The 26,100-nt window shown below is 48.3% G+C and overlaps 1 protein-coding gene across 4 annotated transcripts in view; it reads left to right on the top strand.

The window, feature by feature from the left end:
- The window catches only part of TMEM132D (transmembrane protein 132D), a 173,677-nt gene extending 155,392 nt beyond the window's left edge, over nucleotides 1-18,285 (top strand). Inside the window, exons 6-10 of one of the 4 annotated variants that reach the window (XR_011155441.1) lie at nucleotides 9,065-9,270; nucleotides 10,283-10,556; nucleotides 11,899-12,090; nucleotides 14,885-17,505; nucleotides 18,181-18,285. Coding sequence is in view for 1 of the 4 variants with exons in the window: in XM_069030853.1 (XP_068886954.1) it covers nucleotides 9,065-9,270; nucleotides 10,283-10,556; nucleotides 11,899-12,090; nucleotides 14,885-16,054 (1,842 nt within the window). In the remaining 3 variants the exon portion in view is untranslated. Of the gene's footprint in view, nucleotides 1-9,064; nucleotides 9,271-10,282; nucleotides 10,557-11,898; nucleotides 12,091-14,884; nucleotides 17,711-17,792; nucleotides 17,846-18,180 lie in introns of those variants that run through there. The other 3 variants (XR_011155442.1, XR_011155443.1, XM_069030853.1) reach the window with 3 other exon arrangements.
- Nucleotides 18,286-26,100: the final 7,815 nt, after the last annotated feature.

Raw genomic sequence — 26,100 nt, forward strand, 5'->3', positions numbered from 1 at the left:
GCAGGAAGCCGCCACCTCCTTTTCCAGCTGGAAAGCAGGAATTGCAGCCCAGCCAACGGCAAATGAGGGATGGCTCTGGCTGCAGAGGAGCGCGGAGCAGCAGCAGCAGTGAATGAGGCCGTTTGAATTCTCTGTGCGTGCCCTGCTTGGCAGGGACAGAGCTGCACCCCAGAGCTGCACCCCAGAGCTGCACCCCAGAGCTGCCCCTGCCCTCGGCCGGGCCAGGAGCGGCTGCTGCAGGTGAGGAGGGGAAGGGCTGGCCCGAAGAGCTGCACATAAATGTTAATGCATTTGTGCAGTTGTGTAACTCCAGCACCTGAGCTCTTCCTTGTTTCTTACAGATTAGGCTTTGCAAAATCCCTGTGAAACAAGGGGATAGGATCCTTGTTTTACAAATACATCAAAGGGAGATTAAAGGCCAGATTCTTAGGGAGGTTTAACCACCAAACTCCCCTGGAGTTCAGTGGGAGTTAACACTTCAGTATCCTTGGGAGTATTGATCTCAATAAATTACACACCGCCATCTCGTAAGTGTGTGAGGGAGCTGGGAATTAATCCCGGGCTTTTGGAAAGGTTGTTCTGTGCCTTTACTTCCCGTCCTGCACGTGGGAGTAGCACTGTTCCTTGTGCCAAAGGTACCAAGGATTCTGTGTGATTGGATTTTAATTGAACAGAGTTTCATCGTGATGATTTTGTTTTGATTTGTGGCCCCAGTTGATTAAGCCTTATTGGGGAAAATTTGGCAGAGTTTATTCAGCCAGAATTTGTAGTCCTGTAAAGCAGCTTCATGAAATTATGCTAATTTCCGTGGAATTTCATTTCTGACAGAAAACAAAAGAAGAAAAGGATGCTACCAGGTTCCTGTTGTGTCAAGGAAACAACTTGTTGTGACATTTCCAAAATGAAATGTTTTGATTTTTTCATTTTAAAATAACTTTTCCCTTGATGTTATGTATTTTTACATAATTTTAATCATTTGAAATTGAAATGAAACTGAATTTCGTGACCCAAAAATGAAAGTAAATGTAGGTGTCTTGAAAGCCCTGCTGAAATGCAGCATTCATCCTCCAGGCAGCTCGACTGCCAGTCCCATGGCAGAGGGGACACTCAGCACCAGGGACACATCAGGTGGCCTCTGGCTGGCCTGAGCTCAGTGGTCAGTGGGGACAAGCTGTTTAAAGGCAGCCCATGGACAGAAATAAATCACAGGTGAGGACAGAGTGTACAGAGATTAATGATGTGTTCACAAAGGGCTGGGCAGGAGCTGCTCTTCCCTCACTGCAACCCCGAAAAATATATAAAATCTGTGCAAATCCACGGCACAGTGAGAAATTGACTGTTTGTAGTAGTGGAAAGAGGGGCAAAAGAAACAGAAGGGAAAAACCCACTGAAGTTTTATCCACCAGGTCTTGATTTTAAAAAGCAAAAGGTGATTCCTGAGGAGAGGCTGTTAATGAGGGGATTTTTCAGTTGGTAACACCAACACACTGCGGGCGTTGTGTCGGATCACAAAGGAACTATTACACTTGCAGCTACAATTGGATGTTTGCCCAGAATTGTAAGGCCTTTTAAAATGCCCCATTGCGTATTTCACTCGGGTGTATTTGGCTGAGGATAACACATTGATGTTTGCCACAAAGCTGCAGAACAAACTAAAATATTTCTTAGAAATTAATTGCTATCAGAGCTCTCTTAATCAATATGCTCTGCGAGATGCTTCAGGTGGATTAGTGCAGTAGAAAACATTTTTCATGTGCACAGGTCTCTGCTAGTATCTGTTTGTAGCAGCGCTAGGTGGGCTTCCATCAGGACACTGTGGAAAGCCTGGCAAGAAACAAGACCCTTAGAAACAAAGGGAGATGTTTGTCTCTGGGTAGGAAAAGCAGATACAGCCGTGGGTGCAGTATTGTTTGGTGTCATGCTGCGATAGGAAAACCACTGCAGAAAGGTGTGGACACTTCGAAGGTGTGGACTTTCCAAATTCAGAGCACCCTCTGGTTTTTCTGAACCTGCAGAGTTCAGATGTGTCACTTGACCCTCCTCTAAAAAAGGCAAGGTCCTTCTGCACAGAGCAGAGAAGCAGCTGGAAAGGATGACGAGTTGGGAAGTCTTGAGGAGACAGCTCATCATGTCATAGGATCAGAGAATGGGTTGGGCTGGGAGGCACATCATCAAGGTGCAACTTTCCACTGCCCCTGGTTGCTCCCAGCCCCGTCCAGCCTGGCCTTGGACACTCCAGGGATCCAGGGGCAGCCACAGCTTCTCCGGGCACCCTGTGCCAGGGCCTCCCCACCCTCAGAGTAAAGAATTTCTTCCTAATATCTAATTTAATCATGCCCTGTTGCAGTTTAAAACCATTCCCCCTTGTTCTAATATTTATCACCTTTGAAAGGGTATTTTCAGATTTCAGCAGGTACTTCAACCCTCACAGTTAAAATTCAAAATATTTAAAATTAAGAGGACCTTATTCAGTGTAAATCTCCCCAAATGGGGGAAGCTTTGGTCCAGGTGATGCTAGGTTTGAAGTCTGTCTGGAATCCAGCCACCAGGGCTCAGGCCAGGTCATCCTTCTCTCAGCAGCAGTGGAGCAGCCCAGCCTGGGATGCTGAACCTGCGGAGTCCCTGAGCAGCCGAGGAGCAGGAAGAGCATCCCTAAACCTGGTGTGGTGCCGTTTGCATTTACTGCTTCTTTCTGGGCAAGAAAAGGAAGATCTTTCTCTGCAGCACAGGAGGTGCTGTAATTATGCCTCCAGAGCAGCTGTTCAGTGGTTGCTCCTGATTCCAGCAGCATCCCGGGGTGGTTTTACAGATCTGCTGCTGCCATCGGATCTGGTGATTCCTGATCCTCACACTCCTCAGGAACCCCAGACTGGGACAGGGCCCTTCTCGAGACCTACAGTGGGCTTAGGGCTGATCCACCCCTGTGCTGCAGCCTCATCAGAGTCATTTATCTGTGCCTCGCATCATTTCAGGCTGGGCTCAGCTATCTCAGAAGGATCTCGCACCTCGGGTTAAGCGCGGGTGATTAAAGGTGACTCCGCCTCCCCCGAGTCATTTATAAGTGACTTATAGAGCTAATAATGGCCTCATCCTTTTGTACCTTGGTACACAGCTTGTGTTCTCAAGTCTTTTATAGCTCAAATGAGCTGCTTTTGCTTATTTATTTCCCTCCTCATTCATTTTTAATGGTTAGAAGAGACTCCCCCATTCTTCTTCTGACAGCAGTGATTTAGGCAGGGCTCATTATCATAACTTATGTTACTAAATATCCCCATTTATGCTGGTAGACCAAGGAAAATGTGTGCAGTGCTAAATCAGGAGAGATCCCATGAGCTTGCCAAGGTGGCAGGGCTGTGTTTGAAGTGTATGTTATATACAGAGAGCGCTGGTGTGGGGGAAGGATCATTTACAGCAACATGGATGGGGGCAGAGTGATTCCCAAGTACAGATTTTTGTGTGGAAATATCAGAGGCTTACCTTCCTAACTGGCCACCCTTGAAATGTAGAGACCTAAACTGCTCAAGATACATCTTATTTTCAAAGACTTATTAGCTGGGACTTCGTAAGAGTTCCAGCAGAATTACTGCAGCAGAAAAGCAGCCTCCTGTGAGGGCTTTACTGTTATCCCATAGGAATTTAATAATGATAATGAGGTGGGGAAAGACTGCTACAAGTATTCCTGAGAGCTAACAGTGAAATGCTGGGTACCTCTTCTGAGAGTTACGATGTACATTCCCCTTCCCTCCTTCCCACTGGATCTTTGGATTCTCTTCAGCCCAGAGCTAACGCAGGATTTGTGGGACCAGAGGAATAGCCAGCCACAAATTCAGATCTCCCACAGACAGCCTGCACACCAGGGCAGTGGGAAAAGTAGTAAAATCCTTTTAGGAAAGGGATGGGAACAATGTTCACTGGAGACGTGGGTGCAGGAGGTCAGTGTGAAAGGGACCGTGTGGGATTTGTGAGGGGCTTTATTGCTTCTTGCCACGTTCTCCCTGGGCTGGCTGAAGTCCTGCTTCCAAGAGTTTAGTGTGTTCTTCCACAGATAATGTAGCAAACAGTGAAATAAAATAAGAGAAATTACTAAAAGCTAATTTCTCTGGTTTGTGATCCCACCCCACGAGCGTACAGAAGGTGGGGAGTTTTAGAGGACAGAGATGACCCCTGTTCAAACAGCACAAACAGCCACTTAGGGGTAATGTAAAAAAGAAGTGCCTTGGACCAGCAATGCCCCTCCTTGTGTTTGCCAGGGAAGGGCTCTGTGTTGGAGTGGCACAGCAGCATCCTCTGCACAGCTGCAGGGCTGCCAGCTGAGCTTTGGGCTCGGTTTGGGAGTACCCAAAATACAGAGCTGCACGTGGGGCCGGGCGCTGCGGATTTACACGAGGAGCTGCAGGAGGAAGCAGCAGTGACTTCACTCTCTTCCCTTTGCTGACAATGGGACTGGGGGTTTGAATTCAGTGCTGAGCACATCTGAAATGCTCCACTCTGCACATTTTGTAGCACTGACAATTGAACTCCACATCCAGCTTGCCAGAAGCTGCGTGTTTGGTATGGGCATGGGGCACTTGGAAATGTAATTCCTGCCTCTGTGCTGTGCTGGCAGTGTGGGACAGACCTCTGCCCTCGGTGCCTGGCACTCAGTGGTTAGATGTGTGTGTGTGACTCAGAGGCAGCTGTCTTAGCTGTTCACTGTTGTCAGAAAAAGAGGGAGACCTGCAGGAGCCAAAAGAAACCCAAAGCACTTTTATAACCTACCAAGTTCATGCCCGAAAAAGACCATTCAAACCTCAGTCCCTCAAGAGATAAAAGCCCTGTACCGAGAGAATTTCTGGAGCATCTTGTGAACGCTAAGTACAGCCTCGCTTAATTAATGGAAGTCAGCTCAGTGTAGTTGTGTGAAAAGCTCCAGTGACACAAAGCCTAGAAAAGCTTTAGCAAGGGAGCACAGCACCAGAAGGGTTTAATGGCATTATAATGTCCTTGAATCACGGTGGCCACAACACAGAGATGTATTCCAGCAGTACATTAGCAGTAAAAGAAAATCTACTCTTTCTCTCTTGAGCCCTTGTCACCTTTACTGAAAACTGGAGTTGCCGTCCCTGAGATACCAAAACTCAAAAGCAGGAGGGGGAAATGAGAGATGGGGGGGAGTCCCTGGATTTTGGAAAGCAAACAGATTGGTTTTCCCCACAAATCACCCCCTTTGCTCCAGTCCCTTTGCAGCTGCTGTTGCATTTTAGACAGTGTTTGCTGGGATCTGGGATCAGTCTTGGATCAGTTTGGGATCTCTGTTGTGTGCCCAGGCTGCTGCAGCCCCACTCTCCCAGGGCGTGTGCAGGGCTCCCCTGGTGCCTTTGTGCGCTGGCTGGATGCTCTGCAAGCACAGCCGTGGAGAGGCCAGCGTGCTGGGCAGGGGCTGGCGGCACTCCAAGCCTGTTTATATGAATTAATGCTGAAGGAAAGGAGCTGCCTGCCCGGCTGAGGAGCTGGAATTGGTTACAGGCTGGGAAGGGAAATGCAGGCTCAGAAGGGGCCGTGGCAGCCGAAGCTTCCCTGGGCTCTTCCCATCAGCATCACTGGGAGAAGCCGTGCGAGAGGCCCCAGGGCCCGTGCCAGCTGTGGGGACAGTCCCCAGAGTGCCAGCTGCCACTGCCTGGGACAGGCCCTGCCTCCTGTGAGTGTTTGTCCTGCAGAGCCTCAGCTGAGGCCCAGCAAACTCACTGCACAAGATACTCCCTCTTTCCCAATAAACAGCTTGGAAAACACAATCTCAGAAGAGACAGAGAAGCTCGATTTTTCTTCTCCCCCTCCATCTTTTCATCCCTTCTCTGTACTGGAAGATGAATGGTTCGGATGTGTCTGCAGGAACACGGGCATGGCTAATCTGCCTGTCTATTGATGACCTGTTTCTGAATGTGCTGGCCTGATTTATGAAAATGTACTGTACTTTGCCCCATGTTTTGATGTTGCTCTGTTAGGACTGCATGCAAACTGCAGCAGAACAGTGATGCTTATTCATCCCAACAGTGAAGGGCTGGCTGGGAACTGAATGAGCTCATAGTTGTTGCCGACTTCACTTACAGCCAGGGAAACAGGCACAGGCGGGTATCCCAAGCATAGCCATTTTTTTCCTGACTGTCAGTTTGTTTTATAAATCATAATCTTGAAGGCACAAGGTCATGGTATTTATTTAATCATTCGTGTAGTAGTCTTTTAGGGATGGATTCTTTTTTAACTCTCTTTGTGCAGTAAACCCTGATAAAGTTGGAATCGAGGTCTGTTTGCCTGCCAAATTTTCTTTGTCTTGTTATTGCTTGAGTATTAATGGATTCAAAACCTGAGAGTCTGATTCCCATCTCTAACTAGCATAATTCAGCTGTTATCTCTGTGCCTGGGAGAGTGTGTGTTGAGTTCTAGCCCCTGTGTGTTGGGCTGCTCTTTACATGCTCACAGATAATAAAAACAGCAGCAAAATCCCACCTGCATTATGTGTGTGTGCTTCAAAAGTGATTGTTCAGACAGCAGAGCCTTACCCAAGCAGGAGGAGGTTTGGCAGGTGCCCTGCCAGCAGCCCTGGCCAAGTGCAGAGCAGGGAACACGCAGGGGATACACGGGGACAAGCAGGGGACAGGCAGGGGACATGGAAGGGACCTGCAAGGCCCAGCGGCTCCACACGGCGGTTTGGAAGCTCAGCTCTGATTCCTGTGCTGCCAGGCACAAAAGCTTACCTGCTGCCCTCAGTCACTGGGAAGTGTTTCAGTCCCTAAGTGCCTTAAGACTTCAGTCCTAGGTTTATCACGTTTAATGGCCTAATGTGTTAATTAGCTAAGATGGACCAATGTGAGGTGTTGGTAGCTGGAAGCAGAGGTGGCAAGCTCTTACCCAGGTGCTACCCAGGAGAATCCTGGTGTTCAGAGCATTCCTTTGTGCCCCTGCTCCAGCCTGCAGAGCACAAGGGCGAGTGCAGGAGCCCAGGGCCATCAGCCCCTGGGCTGGTGTGACCTCGGGGCCACTCTGTCTCCAGCTTTATCTGTTGCCTCGCCGGTGGAAATCAGCACTTTGAGGCTCTGCCCAGTTTCTCTCCCCACTGGTGTCTCAGGGGAAGTGGGGAAGGCACAAAGCAGCAGACAGAGCTCATTAGCACATAAGAGACTTGTCTGGTGTGAGAACAGCACTTAAAATACAAAAAGGCAACAGGGATAAGCACAGTGCCAGCAAGCAGCAGACGATTTCCACTTAGCGAGAAGCAAGGTGGGAGAAGAAGCAGATGTGCCAGGCACTGCCTGAAGGTCTTCTCCCCTCCTGCCTGTCAGACAGGCTATCAGACATTGCAGGAGGGAAGCATGGTGCAGTTCTTGCCCTGAAAATATCCCACTCACAGTAGTGTGGCTCCTGCAAGAAACAGGAATGTGTGCTCTGGTGCTGCTGCGCAGACATGCTGCTCCCCCAGGGGGATGTGCTTGTGCTTCCAGCCTCCCCTGCAGCCATTCCTGCAGGCTCACATCGAGCTTCTCTGGAGTTTTGCCAAGTCCCAGGCCAGTTGGGATCAGCACTGTGGGGAGCGGATGTAACATCAGTGCCCGAGGCCCCAGCGAGGCTGGGACGTGGCTGTGCTCAGTTGCCTGCTCGGAGCTCCTCCCCTCATGTTTTGAGGGGTTTTTGACAGCAGCTGGGTTTTCCTGCTGTGCAACACACTGAGATTGGATCCTGACAGGAGCTGTTGGGAGCTGATGTAAAACAGGTTTACACGAGACAATCCCCAAACCCATAAATCTGCTTCTAAACAAACTCCTTACTTTCCTGCTGAAACCGACAGCAACTACAGGAGTTTGACCTTAAAGCAGACTTTGCTTGGGAAGGAGACATTGCAAAAGCCATGATAACCTTTTCTTGGTGTGTTACCTAGGCTCAGACAAGCCAGGATGGAAATGCACTCACTGTGGATCTGTCTGGGAGGGGGTTGTTTAAAGATAATAATATCAGGAATGCAAATTATCCTACAAAAGCTGGTGATATTTAAATATTATTTAAATTCATTCAGCATTTAAACAGAAAAGTAGAAAATGGCATTAAATTCAGACGAGAATGAGACTATACATTCCAGAGGGAGAAATATTAAACACATTGATGGAATGGAATAGAAGGGCTGGCTGGTAATGGATTGTGAAAAGAGTTCAGGGTTCTAATAGATCATTCCTTCAGATCATCAGCACGGTAAAGTGGTAGTTAATAAATTATTTGACGTGCACATTTACTCATATATTTTAACTAACTGTAATGAACAGGTCCTGTCAGCTCACCTAGATCCTTGCAGTAACTGTTAAATTGCTCGAGTGAGATTTACTAACTCTCTGCAATATTGATGTCCAGAGCTGCAAGTAATAAATAAAGTGACATCAGGACTGGCTTGAGCTCTGCTCCAGAGTTGTGTAAGGCCTGTGCCAGGCTGGCAGCAGGGAGGAAGCTGTTTGGGCCCAGGGGACAGCCCTGGGCATCAGTGAGCTCTTCCCTGGGATTCCTTTTGGTTGTGACCGTCTATTTCCCGGTACCTGTGGCAGGACTCGTGAAGAACTCTGTCCCATTCTGGGGTTGATTAGAGAGGTCAGCCCCTTCTCAGTTCTTTCTGCAGGCAGTTACCTCTTCCTGCTCCAGGTGAGTGGGGATCCTTGGGCTGCACACAGGAGAGCAGGAGGACTGGGGAGTCTGGCTGAGCTTTGGGGAGAGGAGAGGAATCTTCTGTCCCTGCCATTTTACCAGATCTGTCCTACGGTTGGAGTGGGAATTAAGGACAAAAAAAAAAAAAAGCTGTTCTCTTATCTTAAATTATACTAGAACTGTTTATAGCAGGAAAAGCCAGCCTGTTAAAACGATGCTGAATTATAGAAGCTATGAAGGGCACACCAGGCACCTTTCTCGTTAGTCCTAGTTGTCCTCTGAACCTGGAGCTAGTTTAAACCTAGATCCTTTCTCTTCCTCCTACTCACTTACCCAGCATGTAGTGAACTTTATAATTCATGAAGAGACTCATTAATTTTTTTTTCCTTCTCCTTTTTATTTCCAGGTTTCTGACAGATGTGACTATGTCTTTGTCAATGGGAAGGAAATGAAAGGCAAAGTGAATGTCATAGTTAATTTTACTTACCAGCATCTGAGTGCCCCTTTAGAAATGACAGTCTGGATTCCTCGTCTCCCGCTGCAGATAGAGGTCTCTGACACAGAACTAAATCAGATCAAGGGGTGGAGAGTCCCCATCATCTCTAATAAGAGGTAGGTTTCATTAGAGGATGTTCATTCCGGGCTGTGCACTTGCCAGGGACCTGTCAGGGCCAGTGGATCTGAACATGCTCATTTGGCCTTAATGCAATTCTGCTGTAAATTTGAAGGTCACCAGACATTTATTCAGTGGGCTCCTGCACTGGACTTCTAAGGGAAATGGAAACTGCAGGCTGCACGAACCTATATCGGAAATCAATTTCCTTTTGTAGCACTAAGGACTAAGATGGGAAGAGCCAATTGGTCAAGTTAGGCAGGATCAGGCACGAGGCAGCAAGGAGACATCAGCAAGAACCAGCTCTGGCAAGGCTGGTCAGTCTCCAGCCTGTTCACAGGTCCTAGCAGTTCATGGATCCATTGTCAGTGGTCACAATTAGCACATACCTGTTTCAGATCCCTGTAGGGTCCCATGGCACTGATCAGAGTCCCAGAGTCAGGACAGAGCTTTCAGACTCTGCCAGTGCCCACAGAACAGAGGATGGATGAAGCAGGTCAGAACTGTCTGCATCTGTTGTCAGTGTTATTAAGAACAAGAGAAACGAATTGATAGAGTGGGTACTTGGTATTCCCACCTGCAAATGAAGATATTTGTGACAGGTTTCTGTTAGTACCAGAGCAAAGACATTTTGGTGGAGATGTGATTTCAAATTGTATTGTACAGAGAGGGATGTGTGAGTAGGTACAGAGGAGATTGCCATGGCAACACAAAGATGTTTATGGGAAGATCCAGAAAGAAAAGAAGTGTGAACGTCCTGAAAGCAAGGACTTGACATGGAAAATAATGGTAGATATTTGGGGAGGACAGTGTGGTAGCAAAGCTGGGAGGCCAGTTGGTGATCTCAAGTGCTGTCCTGGAGTTATGAACGAGGGAAACAGGATAAAAGTGGGAGAACCTGAAGGAAGCAGCTTGGTCCCACAGCCAGGCTGCAGACTTGGGTCAGCAGTAGCTCTCCTGTTCCAGGCTCTCCCAGCACAGTTTCACTTCTCCCTGCTGTTGTCCCGGCAGGCCGGCCAGGGACAGCGACGACGAGGATGAGGATGAGCGCAGGGGCAGGGGCTGCACCCTGCAGTACCAGCACGCCATGGTCAGGGTGCTGACACAGTTCGTGGCTGAGGCCCCGGAGCCTGGGGCCCCGCTGAGCTACCTGCTGGGCTCTGACTGGCAGCTGGACATCACAGACATGGTCAGGGACTTCATGCAGGTGGAGGAGCCGAGGATCGCCAGGCTGCAGGACGGGCAGGTTCTGGTTGGGCTGGAGCTTGGAATGACCACAATTCAGGTAAGGAAATCACTGATGTGTTCTGTTCCTCCCTTAACTCGCCTCCCTGGGCATGGGGTGATCCAGCATTAACAACAAAACCTGGAGCCATCGATTTTTGAATGCATAAGAATTGCAGCGAGAGCTAGAAGACATGGAGGAGATAGTTTTCTCTCCTTATCTTGTGCCCCAAAGTATAGTAGATTGCAGTTTTATTTAATTTTATCCAACCTGTATATTGGGAAGCTTTTTCTCATTATTTTTGTCTAAGGCTGCTTTTGAACCTGGAGCCAGGATAAGGGTTATCACAAGGCATGCAGCTGGTGGAACAGCTCAGTCTTCTTCCAGCCTACACTGACAGAGCAAAGGGTAAAGTGAAAATTAACTAGAGCTGGTTAAGGAAGTGAGACTGGAATATAATATTAATGAAAAGAAAAGGAAAAGGAGATGGGGAGAGAGAGATTGTTTCAGTGATACTAAAGTAGAAAACATGTTAACAAACACTAGAACAGGGAAAAAATCTCTCTCTCCAAACATGCTTGTCATCCCAAACTGTCAAAGCAGAAACAACCAGCACACCTGTCAATACCAAGGTTGTCAAGGCTGGAGAAATTGGATTCTTTCTGCAAAATCTGTAAAGATTTTCTGAATGCCTTTCTAAAGCTCTGGAACTTACAATGCTCCAACCAGTGCACACAAAAATGTGCAAAGAAAAATCTGAGGGTAAAAAGCTGAGAGCAAGTTGTATTTAAAGAACACCTCTTATAAGCTGCTTCAAAAATGCTCTGTACCCTGTATGGATCATTAAATTCAACTCGCTTGCTAATGAGCGTCTTTGGATGTCATGTATCACTGCACTGACCTCTGTGTGTATTTTCTTAACCAAAACAAATTTTCTCTGTCAATTTTGTATTCAGTACCATGAGAGGTTATTGTAGCAATACATTACCCTCTCTTTCCATAGGATAGAAATAAATATCGTTTATTCAATGGATTTTATATAAATGTACAGACTGCATTTTATTTATGGTACCTCAAAACATGAGGATTAATAAAATACTTAAATTTCACATGAAGATTACATTTACAGCTTGTTACTACACCTGAAGCAGATGTGGTTGCCACATTGCAGAGGTGAGTGGCACAGCTGATTACAGTTGCATAGGTAAAAGGTGTTACAAGGCCCCTATGATTGCAGAAGAGTTACAGAATACAAGTAGCCCTTTTTAATCATATTTTAATAGTCTCTGCTGTGTGAAATTCTTCCCATTACCATAAACATCCCTTGTCAGCACAGTTCTGTGTGGTATTTTACGTGGGGCTGTACAGAATGGCCGTTGCTAACTTCAGTTTTTCTTCTCAGATACTGTCCCCACTTTCAGATGCCATCTTGGCTGAGAAGACAGTGACAGTCCTGGACGAAAAGGTGACAATAACTGACCTGGGAGTGCAGCTGGTGACAGGACTGTCCCTCTCTCTGCAGCTCAGCCCGGGAAGCAACAGGGCCATCTTTGCTACAGCTGTAGCACAGGAGCTGCTCCAGTCCCCAAAGCAGGTACTGGTGCTGGGCTGTGGGAAGGACCCTGCTCTGAGTCATTGCAGCTGACATTTCCAGCTTCTGCAATCAAGCAGATTTTTACTAATAGTGTGCTAATGAAACTTCTGCTTATGGGACTTCCCCGAAGGCCACCAAGGACCCTAAACAGAAAAACAATGATCTCACAAAAAGGGCACTGTGTTTAAACAGCCCCAGGCACCAAACACCCCTCCTGTCACGGCTGATCCCGTAAATAACACAGGTAACTCAGTGAGCACCAGCAGTCCCCTTGCACACACCCACACCCCCTTTTCTGTCCCATCCAGCACCTACCAGATCCCAGGACATCCTGCCATGTTCAACCTCTCACCACACATAGCCAAATCAACCCTTTAATTCCATCTTTACGTGAGAAAGTGACCTGTGTTGTGCCCAACTCTTCTTCCTTTAGTTACTTCCTGTGAGCACTTTAAGAAGTCAGGGAACATCCCTTTCATTCTGATTCATTACTAGAATGTGAATCAGCATCACTGACTCATTTCCTGATTCATGATTTCATAAACAATTTTTTCCCCTTATTACTCTTAGTTCCTTTATTAGGGAACCAACAGTTACCAAGGGCTTTTGGACTTTGCCATTTCCTCATCAGTCCCTGCTTGGTATTTGTCCTTGTGCTTCTGTATACATTTGAAATTTAAACTTCTTTTCCAACCCAAATCCATCAGTCTGGGACTTTCATCAAGGATGCATGGGGCTCTTAACACTTAAGCATGTTTTGAGCTTTAAAGGTAAATGATCGTGGCATGCACATTTGAAGTCTGGCCAACTGTTGAGGTGCTCTAATTCATCACAGAGTCTTATCCTTGGGATGCAGGATGAGAAATAATGCAGAGCTGCTGTCTTTATGGGGTGATAAAAATCAGGCTCCCATAGTGTTCCAGGAGTCCAGGAATCGATGCCAGGCAGGTTGAGGGAAGGCCAGTGAGCTAATCCACTGCTGACATGGGGACTTACACAGGGTGCCCTGAGTCCAGCCCAGGAGCAGGCGTTGATGGCAGTCAGTCCCACTGCTCTGGCATTTCAGTTCCCAGAAATGGAGTCTGGACAGGTCCTTCCCTGGATGCAGGGGTGCAGTCAGGGCAGCACTGGATCCACACTAAACCAGAGAGGAAGTTGTGTGCCCTCCTCTCTGGAAGGGCTGACTCTGGTTTGGAAGGCAGCTGGGTCCCTCTGTTTCTCAGGACATGATTTTCACAGCATAGTCCCTATAAGCAAAGCAATGCAAAATGATTAAATGATTATGCAGCTTTAAGCAACACAGTGGGAGGATGAGAGCTGATGACACAAATTCTATGCAGCCTTCAAGAAACATCCAAAGATTAATAAACACAAAGCCGAGATTTATGACAGTGTCAGCAAAGTCTTAGGGCTCTGTCCTGAAATAGAGACAGAGGCAAATCTCCCATTGAAGCAGGGGGAGCTCCGTGGCTCTGAGGATTTCGGAATCAGGCCAGTAGATTATGCACAATACAATCCCAAAAGACTGGAAGCTTATTCTCCATGCTCTGAGCAGGTGAATGACTTTGTGCTAGGAACAATTTAAAGGGTATTTGTTCTTTATACATATGTGGAGTTAGAATGTAAATACTGTCTGTATGGAAAACTGCTTATTTAAAGAAACAGGACTTTTATATTCACGGTTTTCACAAGTTGATTTGTTGGCTGGATGTCTGTCTGTCTGGAAGACTCTCAGAGCAAGGTGATCCCAACTCTGACCAAAAGCCCATTTCAGACAGTAAAGAATCCACTGATGGAGCCAAGAGTCTGTCTGGTGGGGATTCTCCAGTGTCTACTAAGGTGCAGATATGCCCACCAAAGGGCGAGTCAGACCATCAGAAGCAAGAATGAGATTGCAGGAGAGCAACCTGAATTTGTCTGCAAATGATCAATGTAGGAATACAAAGATTTTGTCAGATAGCACAACAATTTTCAGTAGCCATTTGAGAGTCCTTAGAGGGCCTGATCTTCAGAAATGGGTGAGGACATGTTTTCTGAAATTTAAAAATACTTTAAAATGTTTCAAGTTAGAAGTCAAGGATCCCAGGAAGGCTGCACCATTAGGCACATTTGTTCCAGAATTGGTACCCAGGTCGGATTCATTTGCATTCAGAGAAAGCCTCCACGCACACTGGAGTACACAATCTGCATTGCTGTGACACAAGATTAAACTTTATTATTGTCTTGCTTTTAATTGCTAACAAGCGTAAAAATTACCCTGGCCATTTCCTAAAGAAGCAACTGATGGGTTTCCTCTGCTTCCACAATCTGCTAATTTAATTTGAGAGACAGAAACCAAGGAGTGATGGTATGGAGTCATGTATGGGCCTGTTTGCTGTATTAGCTGTCTTTCAACATGTGTTTTGTGTAATAAGAGGAGACTTTGTCTTTTAAGTAGTTTAGAAATAACATTGGGGTTTTTTATTTAAATATACAACAGTAAATGATCTCAGTCACTGGTAATACTTCCTGACATGCAATTAATTATGGTGCTGAAGTGGATTCTGCAGAGCCCAGGGGATACAGCTCCTTTAAGCACCTTTGTGGAAACAAATGTTATTATCAATGAGTGTTTTAGACTAGTATTTCTCTTCACATCTTGGCAAGATATTAATTTCACTGCTCTCCCTATTTATTTCTTTTCCGATTACTAATGGTACATGGATCTTGTGAGGAGGAGGGAATAGACCAGAACGGAGCACATTTCCCTCAGTGATCATTCTGAGCGTGTGCATATTTGTCTTACATATTACAGGAGGCAGCCATCAGCTGCTGGATCCAGTTCAGTGATGGATCTGTCATGCCCCTGGATATTTATGACTCCAAAGACTTCTCCCTGTCAGCCACCTCACTGGATGAGAAGGTGGTCTCCATCCACCATGACCCCAAATTCAGGTGGCCTGTGATTGCTGCTGAGACCGAGGGCCAGGGGACCCTGGTGAAGGTGGAGATGGTGATCAGTGAATCGTGCCAGAAATCCAAAAGGAAGAGCGTCCTGGCTGTTGGGAGTGGCAGCATTAAAGTGAAGTTTGGGCAGAGTGATGCCAACCCGAACATCAGTGACAGCAAGCACAGGGGTGCTGGTGTGCACCTGGAAAACCACGCCAGTGACCGGCGCCAGAAAAACACCTGGCAGGAAAGAGGGGATGGGCAGTACTACAGCTCCTCCATGGGCCACGAGCAGGGCAGGGGCACCACCACTCACAGGTCTATTCTGAGCAGGAAAGAAGACAGAGAGAGCCTCCTGGATGATGACAGCCAGAACCTGCCCATAGACTTCACGAGCTTCCCTGCACAGGTGGATCTGCCAAGAGACAGCGGAGACTCGGAGGAGAACGACCTGGTGCAGTCTGCCCGGGGCCTCAGTGACCTGGAGATCGGGATGTATGCTCTGCTGGGGGTCTTCTGCCTGGCGATCCTGGTGTTCCTGATCAACTGTGTCACCTTTGCTTTGAAGTACAGAAACAAACAAGTTCCCTTCGAAGAGCAGGAGGGCATGAGCCACTCTCATGACTGGGTTGGGCTGAGCAACAGGACAGAACTCCTGGAGAATCACATAAATTTCTCATCCCAACAAGACGAACGGATCACAGCCATCGACAGAGGAGTGGACTATGAGGAGAGCAAATACCTGCTCAGCACAACTGCCACCAAAAATATCAATGGACAATCTTTCAGGTCTCCTGAGTCCACATTCACTGAAGGGAAAGAACAGAAAAGTGAACCAACCACCTCTCCTACCTCTAAGAGGAAACGGGTTAAATTCACCACCTTCACCACCATCTCCTCTGATGATGGGTGTCCAACGGTCAACTCAATCTTGATGAGTAATGAGGATGACATTAAATGGGTCTGCCAGGATATGGACCTGGGGGAGTGCAAAGAACTTAAAAACTACATGGAGAGATTACACGAGAATGCGTAATGAGACACGAAAGACTTTTTTGTTTGGTTTGTTCGTTTGTTTGTTTTTCATTCACCTTCTGCCTTTAATTTTGGGTAGTGGGGCAAAAGCTTGTATTCTAACAAGAATCAGCTGGTGGATAATAACTCAGTGGAGCCCCAAGAAGCCACCCAAAAGCAGCTGGGAGAGCAGAGATCCTGGACAGCTCTTAAAATTCAAGTCTTCTCTGTGCTCAGAGATGGAAGTGAGAGATGTGTGTGGTTTTTTGATACACGGTAAGATGAAAAAAGAACTTAGAAAAATAATACGGTCTCATTCTCTGAGCTTTCCCAGGAAATCAATAAATATAACAAACTCCAGTGCCGTTTGGATATTACAAAGCTCACACAGCTCTACTGTTCAATATTGCAAGCTTTGGTTAAAAGCAAAAGATTGGTCTCAGAATAAATAGATCCATGAAAAGAGCATGTCGTTCGAGCCACGTGCAGAGAATATTCATCCAGGAACATTAATTTAAAGCTGACAAAAACCAACAGTGTGAACGAAGCAGCTCCCAGAGCTGAGGAGTCAGGAGTTTCCAAAGAATCTGGAGGGGATAAAGGATAAGTGGGCTGTTTACAAACCAGCATGTTTGCCTCCCAAGCACTGACAATGGATACACATATACAGTTCAAACTGAAACTCTTTTTAAGTAGATGCCAAGGTAATAAACTTTGCCAGCCAATTTTCGGTATTTCTTAATTTGTAAAATAGGAGAGGATATAATCTATAGTCAGAACATCACTCGTATTAAGGAAGGTCTGTTTTGGAAAGTTTGAGAGAATGAGCTATTTTTCAAAGCCCACTTTATTTGACTGTCCTGTTTTGAATTTGTATTCCCAGCCATTTCCCTGGACCCCCATCTGGTATCCTGAGGGCACTCACCAGGATCAGGCAGCCTTGGAAGCTGTGGTTCCTTCCCTCCCCTCCCGTGCACACTCACTCCTCCTTGGCTCCTGCCAAGCACAGCCCTGCTGGTACCACACTGTCCTGGCTGTCCATGCTGTCATTTCCCAAAGCTGGCCACTGTCCCTGAGCTCGGGGCCACTTGTGCTGAACGGGACACCACCAGCAGCTGCCTCTTTGTCCATCCCCTCCCCTAGGGGAGGTAGGGTTGTTCAGTTTCTTGTGCTTCCCCCCTCTTTAGCCCCCTGCCCAGCACGTTTAGAGGGCACTGGGAGGTCACAGGGGAGAGCTGCACATCCAACATTGAACCCTGCACAGCCAAACTCAGCAGATAACATTGGTTTCTCCCAGGGGTGATGATAATCTTTTGTTTTCTTCTGATAAGGATGTACATATGGTAGAATTTCAGTGATTACCCTTCCAACCTGACGTGCCCTCCAGCCCTCAAACCATGACATTTCCTGTGAGGTCCAACAGCAGTCTCCAGTGGCCAGTGACAAAGTGCCAAAGCACTAACTAAAATCCAGGTAATGGATTTTATATATACAAATATTTCAAGTTTTCCTTTATTTTCTGGAGTAAGTCCTTGCCCCCTTTTTGTTAAGTCTTCCATCCTTGAATCTAGGTTGCTCAGTTTAATACACACCCGCCCTCCCACAAACACTTAGATTGAATCCCTCTATATTTAGAATGTACTGTAGATTGTAAGAATGTAATATATATATTTATAAACATGCCAACTGTGAATAAAATTTGCATTTTAGTGGCTTCATCTTTTTTCCTTCTCTGAACGCCTCTTTCCTTTCACTGTCAGAAGGTTTACCCTGCAAGAGCCTGGCAGCAATACGGAGCTGTGTCCTTTGATGAATCCAGGAATGCTCATGGCACAATCCCCTCACGGAGTTTTACACTGTGCAGTGGTGGGGCAGAACACACAGCTCCAACATCATGTTATGTTACAAATGTCCGTGCACTAAGTCACCCTTCCAAGAGTTGAAACTATTTGCAGATCAATCCACATGCTGTATTTCTAGCCTGAAAGCCCAAAATGTGAGTTTCTGGGTTTGGGCTCTGGTTTTCTTCTCTTGGGAAGATCCACATTTGGCTAAACACCTTTTAAGGCAGTTTGAGGAGAGTAAGTGAGTAAATAGAGCAAATGTGCCCAATACTTTGGAGATGAGATGGTCTTTGGTTTCTTTCAGCACCTGTGCTCAAGGCTTGGATGACCCAGTGCAGGACGAGGTGCAGCAGCGGCAGCACAGTGCAGGACGAGGTGCAGCACTGAGGACAGGACAGTGCAGGGTCCAGACAAGCTCTGGGTGAGCTCTCAGGTGAGGGAAGCAGCCTTGGTGCTGCAGCAAAGCGTGGCAGCCTCCGTGCAGGTCCAGCCGCGTTCCAGCCCAGCCTTGCCTCCAGCTCTGGGGCTATTTTGGGTGCTTTTTGCACATCACTACGTGGTGTGTGCAGTGAGGCAGTCGGGCTGAGAGTGCCCAGGTCTCTCTGGAGCCCAGCAGAGCAGAGGTGTGAGTGCAGGGTTGCCTTTCCAACGTGGCACTGCGTGGCCCATCTCCCTCCTTGGGAGGAGCAGGTCCAAGCCATGCTGGGAGCAGCCTGTCCCAACTGCTGTGCCCACGGGCTGCCCTGGAAAATCCAGATTCCTGCATCAGCTGCCTCTGGGGAACAGGAGGAACTAACAGCAAGTTGCTCTGGTAGCACAAACCACAGGAATGTTCTCCGAGGACACACAGCTGCCAGCTCCAGCGCTGGGGATCCTGACACGCAGATCTGGGCCTGTCTGCTTGCTCAGAGGTCCCTGTGTCCCCTGCAGCTGGAACTTGCTATTATCCTTAGGATAGTGCTATAAATAATGCACAGTGTTTACAGTGCTCTTCTCCCATGGATCTCACAGAGCTCTGAGCAGGGTGTGTTCCTTACTGACATGGGGAACCCCAGGGTGCAGTGATTTACCCAGAGTCACTGCAAATCTATGGCAAAACCCCACTGTGCAGGATCCTGAGAGGGAGTTGTGGCCATCTGTATGCAAGTGAACACTCTTAATTAATCTGCTAATAGGCATGTATGTATCTGTTGGGAGGGGCTGTTTGTGTACATTCCCTTTATGGGCCCACACTTCCAAGCAAAACCACCTGCACCTTGGAGCATCCCAGGGGAGGAAATCTGTGCTTCAGGCAATCAGCTGAGATCCCAACTGGCAAACGAGGGGCCTAAATTCTATTCCCCACCATTAAAGCAGTGATGATGCTTAGATGTGCATACACACAGTGTTTTCCAGCTGTGGCTCCAGTTGGCAATCTCTTGTACCTGATAAAGAGCCCTGCTGACAGCAAGCAGTCTCCTGTGAGAGTTATTAATTACCTTATTGTTTTCTTCTTTGCAGTTGCCTCTTATTTTTATGTTTGAGTCTCTCTTCCTGTGAGAGACTGATAGAGGCATGTTTAAAAAAAAAAAAGAAAACTTACGTGATACAGTTTGGTTCTTTTTAGAGACTTTATGCTTGAATACAATCAGGAGTAGAAACTTGATGCTCCTATAAATCAGGTAAGGTGGTTCTTTACTCTCTTCCTTCATTTTAAAAGCTTCTCCTTCAGCAGTCTTAAATATATAGTGGTTTAGACCCAGCTGCATTAATACACCAGTGAATTCAAAGTCTCAGCAATGCAGCTAAATAATTGGTTTGAAACAAGGCTTCTCTGGAGGTGACTTGAAAAACCAGAATAGGTATTAAATCTGTGTGCAGCCTGTACCAAGTAGCTCCAGAAACTACTTTCACACCTCGTTTCCATAATGAATGGGATGTAAATGAAATGAGCACACTGGAGACACTTTAGTTCAGCTCTGTGAATGTTCAGTTTCTCCAAGACTGCCAGTTCTCAGTCTCCTGTGGCCTGGGGTCTGTTCTGCTGTGGAAGCTCCTTAGTGAGAGCTAAAGGACTCGTGTACCACAGCTTGGAAGAGCCTTTCACATGTGTTACTGAGGAGGGAGTGCTGGCTGGACTCACGCTTGTATTGATCAAAGTCCAGCAAACATCACTGAGGAATTAGCTCAGGGAAGGAGCTATCACTGCCAAGTGGTGCGTTTAGAAAATGCCTCAAGCATTTAAAAAACCTCCCAGAGATTAATTCATTTAGTCCTGAAAGCCCAGGAACTCTGTCACATATTTCTACATGTTTATTGTGGTACCAGAGCCCATCCCTGCACAGCCTTGGAGCAGTGCAGCCACACATCTTACTGCCAGCAGTACCATGCCTGCCCCCAAAAATCAGAGCTGTCCTACTGCCAGCCGTCCCCATCAGACATACCCAGGGCGAGGGACCTGTAAGGAGGAGGAGAGGTGTGTTCTGCAGGACGGGTACACGGTGCCAGCCTGAGCTCCCCACACAGCACGAACCATTCCTCACTGCTGTGTCTGGCTGCAGCTTGAGCTGTCCCCTGAGGACAAGAGAGCTCTAAACCAAGTTAGGATATCACCTGCAAAGTGCTGAGGAGACAGAATTTGCGTTCTGCTTCCAGTTCATTTCTGTTTGAAAACTCCCAGGTGGGCCCTGCTTGTGCACCTACCCCAGCCATATGCTTAATCACCTTTCTGAACGGTTGTTTGGCTTCCAACACCCATCACCTTCCTCATGCATAAATAACGTTCCTTCCCTGTGAAATCAGTGATGTGCTGTTGGGCTTCTTGGTGAAAGCTTGAAGTGTGTGAAGTTCAGAACTGGCAGCACTAATGGCCTGAGGAGAGCAGAGCACCTGGTCCTGTTCCATCCTCGGGAGCATCAGAGGGGCCAAGGTCACAGGAGTCAAGCAAGTGTGCCTGAAACAGGATCATTTTCTACCTTTCTGCTGATGGGATATGAAGACCTCTGTCAACAAATCCTTCATTATGCAGGCTCCCTGCTCGGGCTCCGTGAGGAACAGCAAATGAGGCAGCCCACGAATGTAATATTAATGGCTGGAGAAGCAGCAGTGCTGCTCTGTTTGTGTGTACTGCCAATGCTCATTAGGAAACCCCCATCACACTGCGACGCTGGCTGGTGGATTACAGCGACAGGTTCCTGCCACCATCTCCTCAAAGCAGCGGGGAGAGCCTGCAGGGACACGAATGCCCCGAGTCACGTTGGTTTGCACCAGCCCCGAACTCGCTGGCTCCTTGCTGCTGTGGGTGCAGATGAGGCCTCCTGTCGTGCTCCCTCCCACAGCCACAGCCCCCGCTCCAGCTCTGGTCCCTGCTGAGCTGACCCTGGCTGGGTAGCAGAACTCCATGGCACCTGGCAGTGCCCAGGTCGGTGTCGCCAGCACCAGAACGCTGCAGCTTTGAAGTGTAACAGGGACTGTGCTTACTCACGTTCAGGCCTGTGTTCCTAGTAATTAAATTAGCGTTTCCTACAGTCAGTTAATACACTAATGACATAAAAACCAATCCAAGGAGCTTCACCACTCAGCCCTGATGATACGAGACTGCAAAGATGACTGAGTCCCATTTTCAGCATTTTTCTGAGCTCAGTAAAGATGAGCAGAGAGGAGGAGAAATAAGGACAGAAGAAAGAGGGCTGTCCTTCCACTCTCCCTGAGCACTGCTTCAGTCAGCACACCCTGGATGTGTCCAGCCCAGGATGATCTGTATCCTTGAAGAACTCACCTCCAGTACAGTTGCACCTCATGCCTTCCTATTTCTTCAGCAAATCCTTTGTCTGATGACTGTGGACACAGATTTTCTACCCTGTTGTCATCAAGCCAAACCCCTAAATCACTGTACTCCTCTTGGCCATTAATAACTTTTTACAGCTTTCTCCCATCAGTCCCCTCTCTGAGGCCTAATCAATAGCTCTGCTTTTTGCATTTGGCATTCCCTCCTGTTCTGCCCCTTAGGATACCAAGGTCAAAGCATTCCCTCGTGTTTCTCCCTTAAATAAGTGGTATCAGCCTGCAAAATAGTTAGCAATAGTGAAAAATCCCATCTATTGATCAGGGCTTGCTCTGTGCCAAGCTCTCCACGCAGCCTTGACTTGAGTACAGCACTCAGTAAAGTGTCTTTGCACGAGCAGCTCGTGCAGGTGGAGAGGCATTTTTGGCAGGCTGCAAGTGCAAGCTCAGAAGGATTTTTTCATTGCACTGCACAGTCCTTGCACAATCACCCCAGCCCCTGAAGAGCCATAGGGTTTTAATAATTTCTGCTAATTGTTTTGTCTCCTCATCTTCTGCAGAACTGATGTCCCCCACTCCCACTGCACCCATGAGGAGGGACTTTAATTGCAGGGGGTGCTCTTTTAACCCAATTGTCATGTGATTTGTGAGGCTGCTCAGGATGATTGCTGCAAAGCAGGAGTGGAGAGGGAGGACAGACAGACAAGCTGAGCATCATTACCCAAATCAGGCCTTAAACCAGGGGAAATTTCCAGGTTTTAGAGCAAGAGTCAGGCCAGAGTACTGAAAAATTTGCAAACAGCTAAATTTTGCCAGTCTGATGCTCCTAAAGAAAATAACATCATCTCCTCCTTCGGAGTCACACCCTTACATCTTGAAAGCCTGGTTCAGCTTCTCACCCTCCCCTGCAGTGACCTGGGCTATAAACAGCCTCTCCTCCCTTTGGGGTGTAGGCTTGGGAGCTCTGAAGGGGATGGAAAAAAGGAAAGCAGCAGAGAGAGGGAGAAAGAAGCACAAGGGGTCAGGGATGGCTGAGCTGGGACTCGGGGGCACTTTGGAGCCTGCCCTGTTGGGAAAGGAACTGCAGGACACACAAGTCTCTGGGCTTTGTGAGATGCACCCGGCCCAGCCTGGGGGGGCCTGGGCTGTGCCCTCCCTGTCTCCCGTCGCCAGAGTCCACGTCCTGGGTGGGAAGTTGCTGGATTAACCAGGAGCTCCCAAGCTGCTGCCCAAGGGGGCTCTGGGTCATGCAAAGCACAAATCTCATGGGGAAATGCCCCTCATGCTCATTAGTGTCATCAGCTGCTGTGGCTTTGGATGGAGGCAAGGGGTGGGAGATGATGATTTTCTATTCCAAGGCAGCAGGAGGCCTTAAGCAATACATACTCATGTGTTTCTGTGGATGTATAGACATATATGGGTGCCTTAGGTACATCCAGAGTCGCCTGTCCCCGTTTCTGGCTCGTAATTCATTGCTTGCTTACTACAGCTCCCCCATTCTCCATTTTAGTATTTTCACTTACTGTACTTTAAAGAGCCAGAAATAGCTTGTCAGATTGAGACAGCTCTTGAGAAGTTTAATTTTCCTAATGCTTGTTGGAAATCCCCTTTCTGAATCTGCAGGAATATTAAGGTTCTTAGCATGAGCTGTGTTGAGAGGGAATTTGCAAGTAAAGCTGTCAGGGAATTGCAGTTGGGTTAGGGGAGGCTTGATGGACAGCACGATGGATGCAGGATGTGTCTCTGAGGAGGGAAGGATGCCTCGGAGCCGTGGGTGGCAGAGCTGGAGGGAGCGGGGAAGTGCCAACCATTTGTTTTCTCCCCGCCAGACCTGGGGAACAGAGAATTAGACAAAATTAGAGCAGAGGCACATGGAGCGTTTACAAGCGAGGTAAGAGCTCTGCTGGTTTTTGCTGCTGGTTCCCCACCTGGATTTCTGCTGTCACTGCTCCTGGCTGTCACAGCGCGCTCCTGTGAGTGACAGTGGCCTCTGCAGAAGGTGACCCAGACAAGGGCAGCTGGGAGCCCTCTCACGCTTCGGGGTGCAGGGACAGGGCTAAAGGAAGCTTGAAGGAGAGCTGGGATAGCACCGTGCATGTTCGGAGTGTTCAGCGCTGTCCCCAAAAGGCAGTGCCGCTCCTGGTGAGAACGCTCTTCCCGCACAGAGAGGAACTCAAAAGGTTCAGGGAGCAGCGAGCGTGTCCCAGCTGCTGGCAGGGACAGCAGGGCAGTCCCGCGGGAGCCGCCAGTGCCTGGTGCCCTGCTCCGGTCCGTGTCGCACAGGGGTCCCTGTGTCACCAGGGGAGCGGTCCCCTGCTCCATCGGGGCATCCATCCACAGCCACATCGGCACCGCCAGAGCGGGCCCTGCTCCATCAGGGCATCCATCCACAGCCACATCGCCAGAACCAGAGCGGGCAGGGCCCGTCCGTGCCCCTGCTCCATCGGGGCATCCCTGCGCAGCCACATCGGCACCGCCAGAGCGGGCCCTGCTCCATCAGGGCATCCATCCACAGCCACATCGCCAGAACCAGAGCGGGCAGGGCCCGTCCGTGCCCCGCTCCGAGGGCTCTGCTGGGCCCAGCCCGGGTCAGTGCGGCTGCCCCCGGCCCCGAGCAGGAGGCGCAGCCCGGAGGGGCAGCCCCGGGCCAGATGGACACGGGCTGCTGCGGATATTCCTGAGGAAAGGCAGAGAATGGTGAGTGGCAGTGCCAGGCCAGTGTGTCCCTCCCCGGCTGGCACCGGGGACTCACCCTGGGCTGCTCAGGAGTTCCAGGATGCAGGGCTGTGACCAGCCCCCTTTCCTCCACCCTAAGCAGAGGCAAATCGTTAAGTGAGATCAGAAGGGCTGATAATTCCTCCTCCTCCTCCCCTTTTACCACCTGCTCTTTTCTTCCTGAGTGTCTGGCCTCAACGAATTACTGAAATTAAATATAGCAATTGAGGCTGCCCATTGTTCCCTGCTCTGTAATGTGCCGGAGTGGCACCTTTGTATTCACTCAGCCATCCCATCTCCTCGGATGTGCTGCTCACACAATAGTTATTGTTGTAGAAGGGACCTGGAATGAGCTCCTGCATTATTCACTTCACTTATTTTGATACAATATTTGGAGCCACTTCATTAAATTCTCGTACAGTGTCCTGTCATTTTTCCCCCGTCTCCTTGCCAATGCCTGGCTCATACAGATAATGCAGCAACAACGGTGCGGGGAGGTGGGGCAATGGATTCGTTTTCTATAAAAGGGGAGAGCTGTGAGTTATTGGACTTGCTGATCTGAGGATTCCCTCTCTCTTCCCCTTCTCCAAAAGAAAAGAACAAACCAAACCAGAAAAAGAGAACAAGTAGCTTGAAACACATCATTTTTGGGTAATAGATATAGGCAGTAAATACTCAGGGCAATTAAGTCTTGAGCAAAGAGAAGAACCTCCAGCTTTACAGCCAGTGTGGGGAATGCAGAAGACAGGATATATAAACACCTATTTACTAGCACTGTCTCCCTCACCTTTCAGTGTTTTCACAAATGCAACAGATCAGTCTCACGAATTGGTTTTTTGTTTTGTTTTTAATGTTCCAAACGCTGTGATCTGAGGAGGGACTGATGGAACAGAGACTCTCCAGTGACTCAGGGACTGCTGCTTTCCTGGCATTGCAGAATGTGTCAGAGTTGCCAGGGAGCTTCCCTCCAGGTGTGGCTTACAAATTGCTCCAGGGGAAGACTTTGGCTCAGCAGTTCAGACTCTCTAGTGAGCAGCTTGGATGTTGAAGAAGGGAGTTTTATGCAGTGGAGTTCAGAGAATTAACACACTGCAATTCCTCCCAGGTCAGGTGGGGGTTTTTTTGGGATTTCCATCCTGCCTCCTCAGGACAGCCGTGCTCACAGTGCTTCGGGTTCAAAGGCAAAAGGGCTCCCCTGCACACACCCCTTGGCTGCATTTGAGTAGCTTTACAACATCTCCTCTCCTCCAGGCTCTCCCCACACTCCTGGGGCTGTGCTGGTGCCTGCAGCATTTCTTTGGCTGACATCATCAGGAGGGGTTTGTGTCTCCCGGTGAGGCTCCTGCTCTGCCCCCACACGTGCTTTCCATGAACACATAATCAGCTCCTTGGAGTAACAGAGCCAGCCCTCAGCACCTGTGTGCAATCAGGTACAAGGTTTCACCTGTTTGCCTGTACATTTGTCCTGCCCTTCATCAGCCAAAGCCAAAACACCTGAGGGAAGGTCAGTACTCACTTGGAGTGGAAAGCAAAGAGTAAACTGCAGGTAACTTTAGAGCTCAACAATTTACAAACAGCTGTAATTTTACAGTAATTTTATGCTTTGGGGGAGAACGTGCCTTGTGGGACCATCCCTGGGTAAAGACTGCGGTGGAGAAATCAGACTCTGGACTCTTGTGGCAATTAAGCCAGGAGGTCTCAAGCAGGAGCTACAGAGGTGAGGAGACCTTGGCCCAGAGCAAAGGGA

This window comes from Aphelocoma coerulescens, chromosome 15 (assembly GCF_041296385.1).
Source record: "Aphelocoma coerulescens isolate FSJ_1873_10779 chromosome 15, UR_Acoe_1.0, whole genome shotgun sequence".
Classification (NCBI taxonomy): Eukaryota; Metazoa; Chordata; class Aves; order Passeriformes; family Corvidae; genus Aphelocoma; species Aphelocoma coerulescens.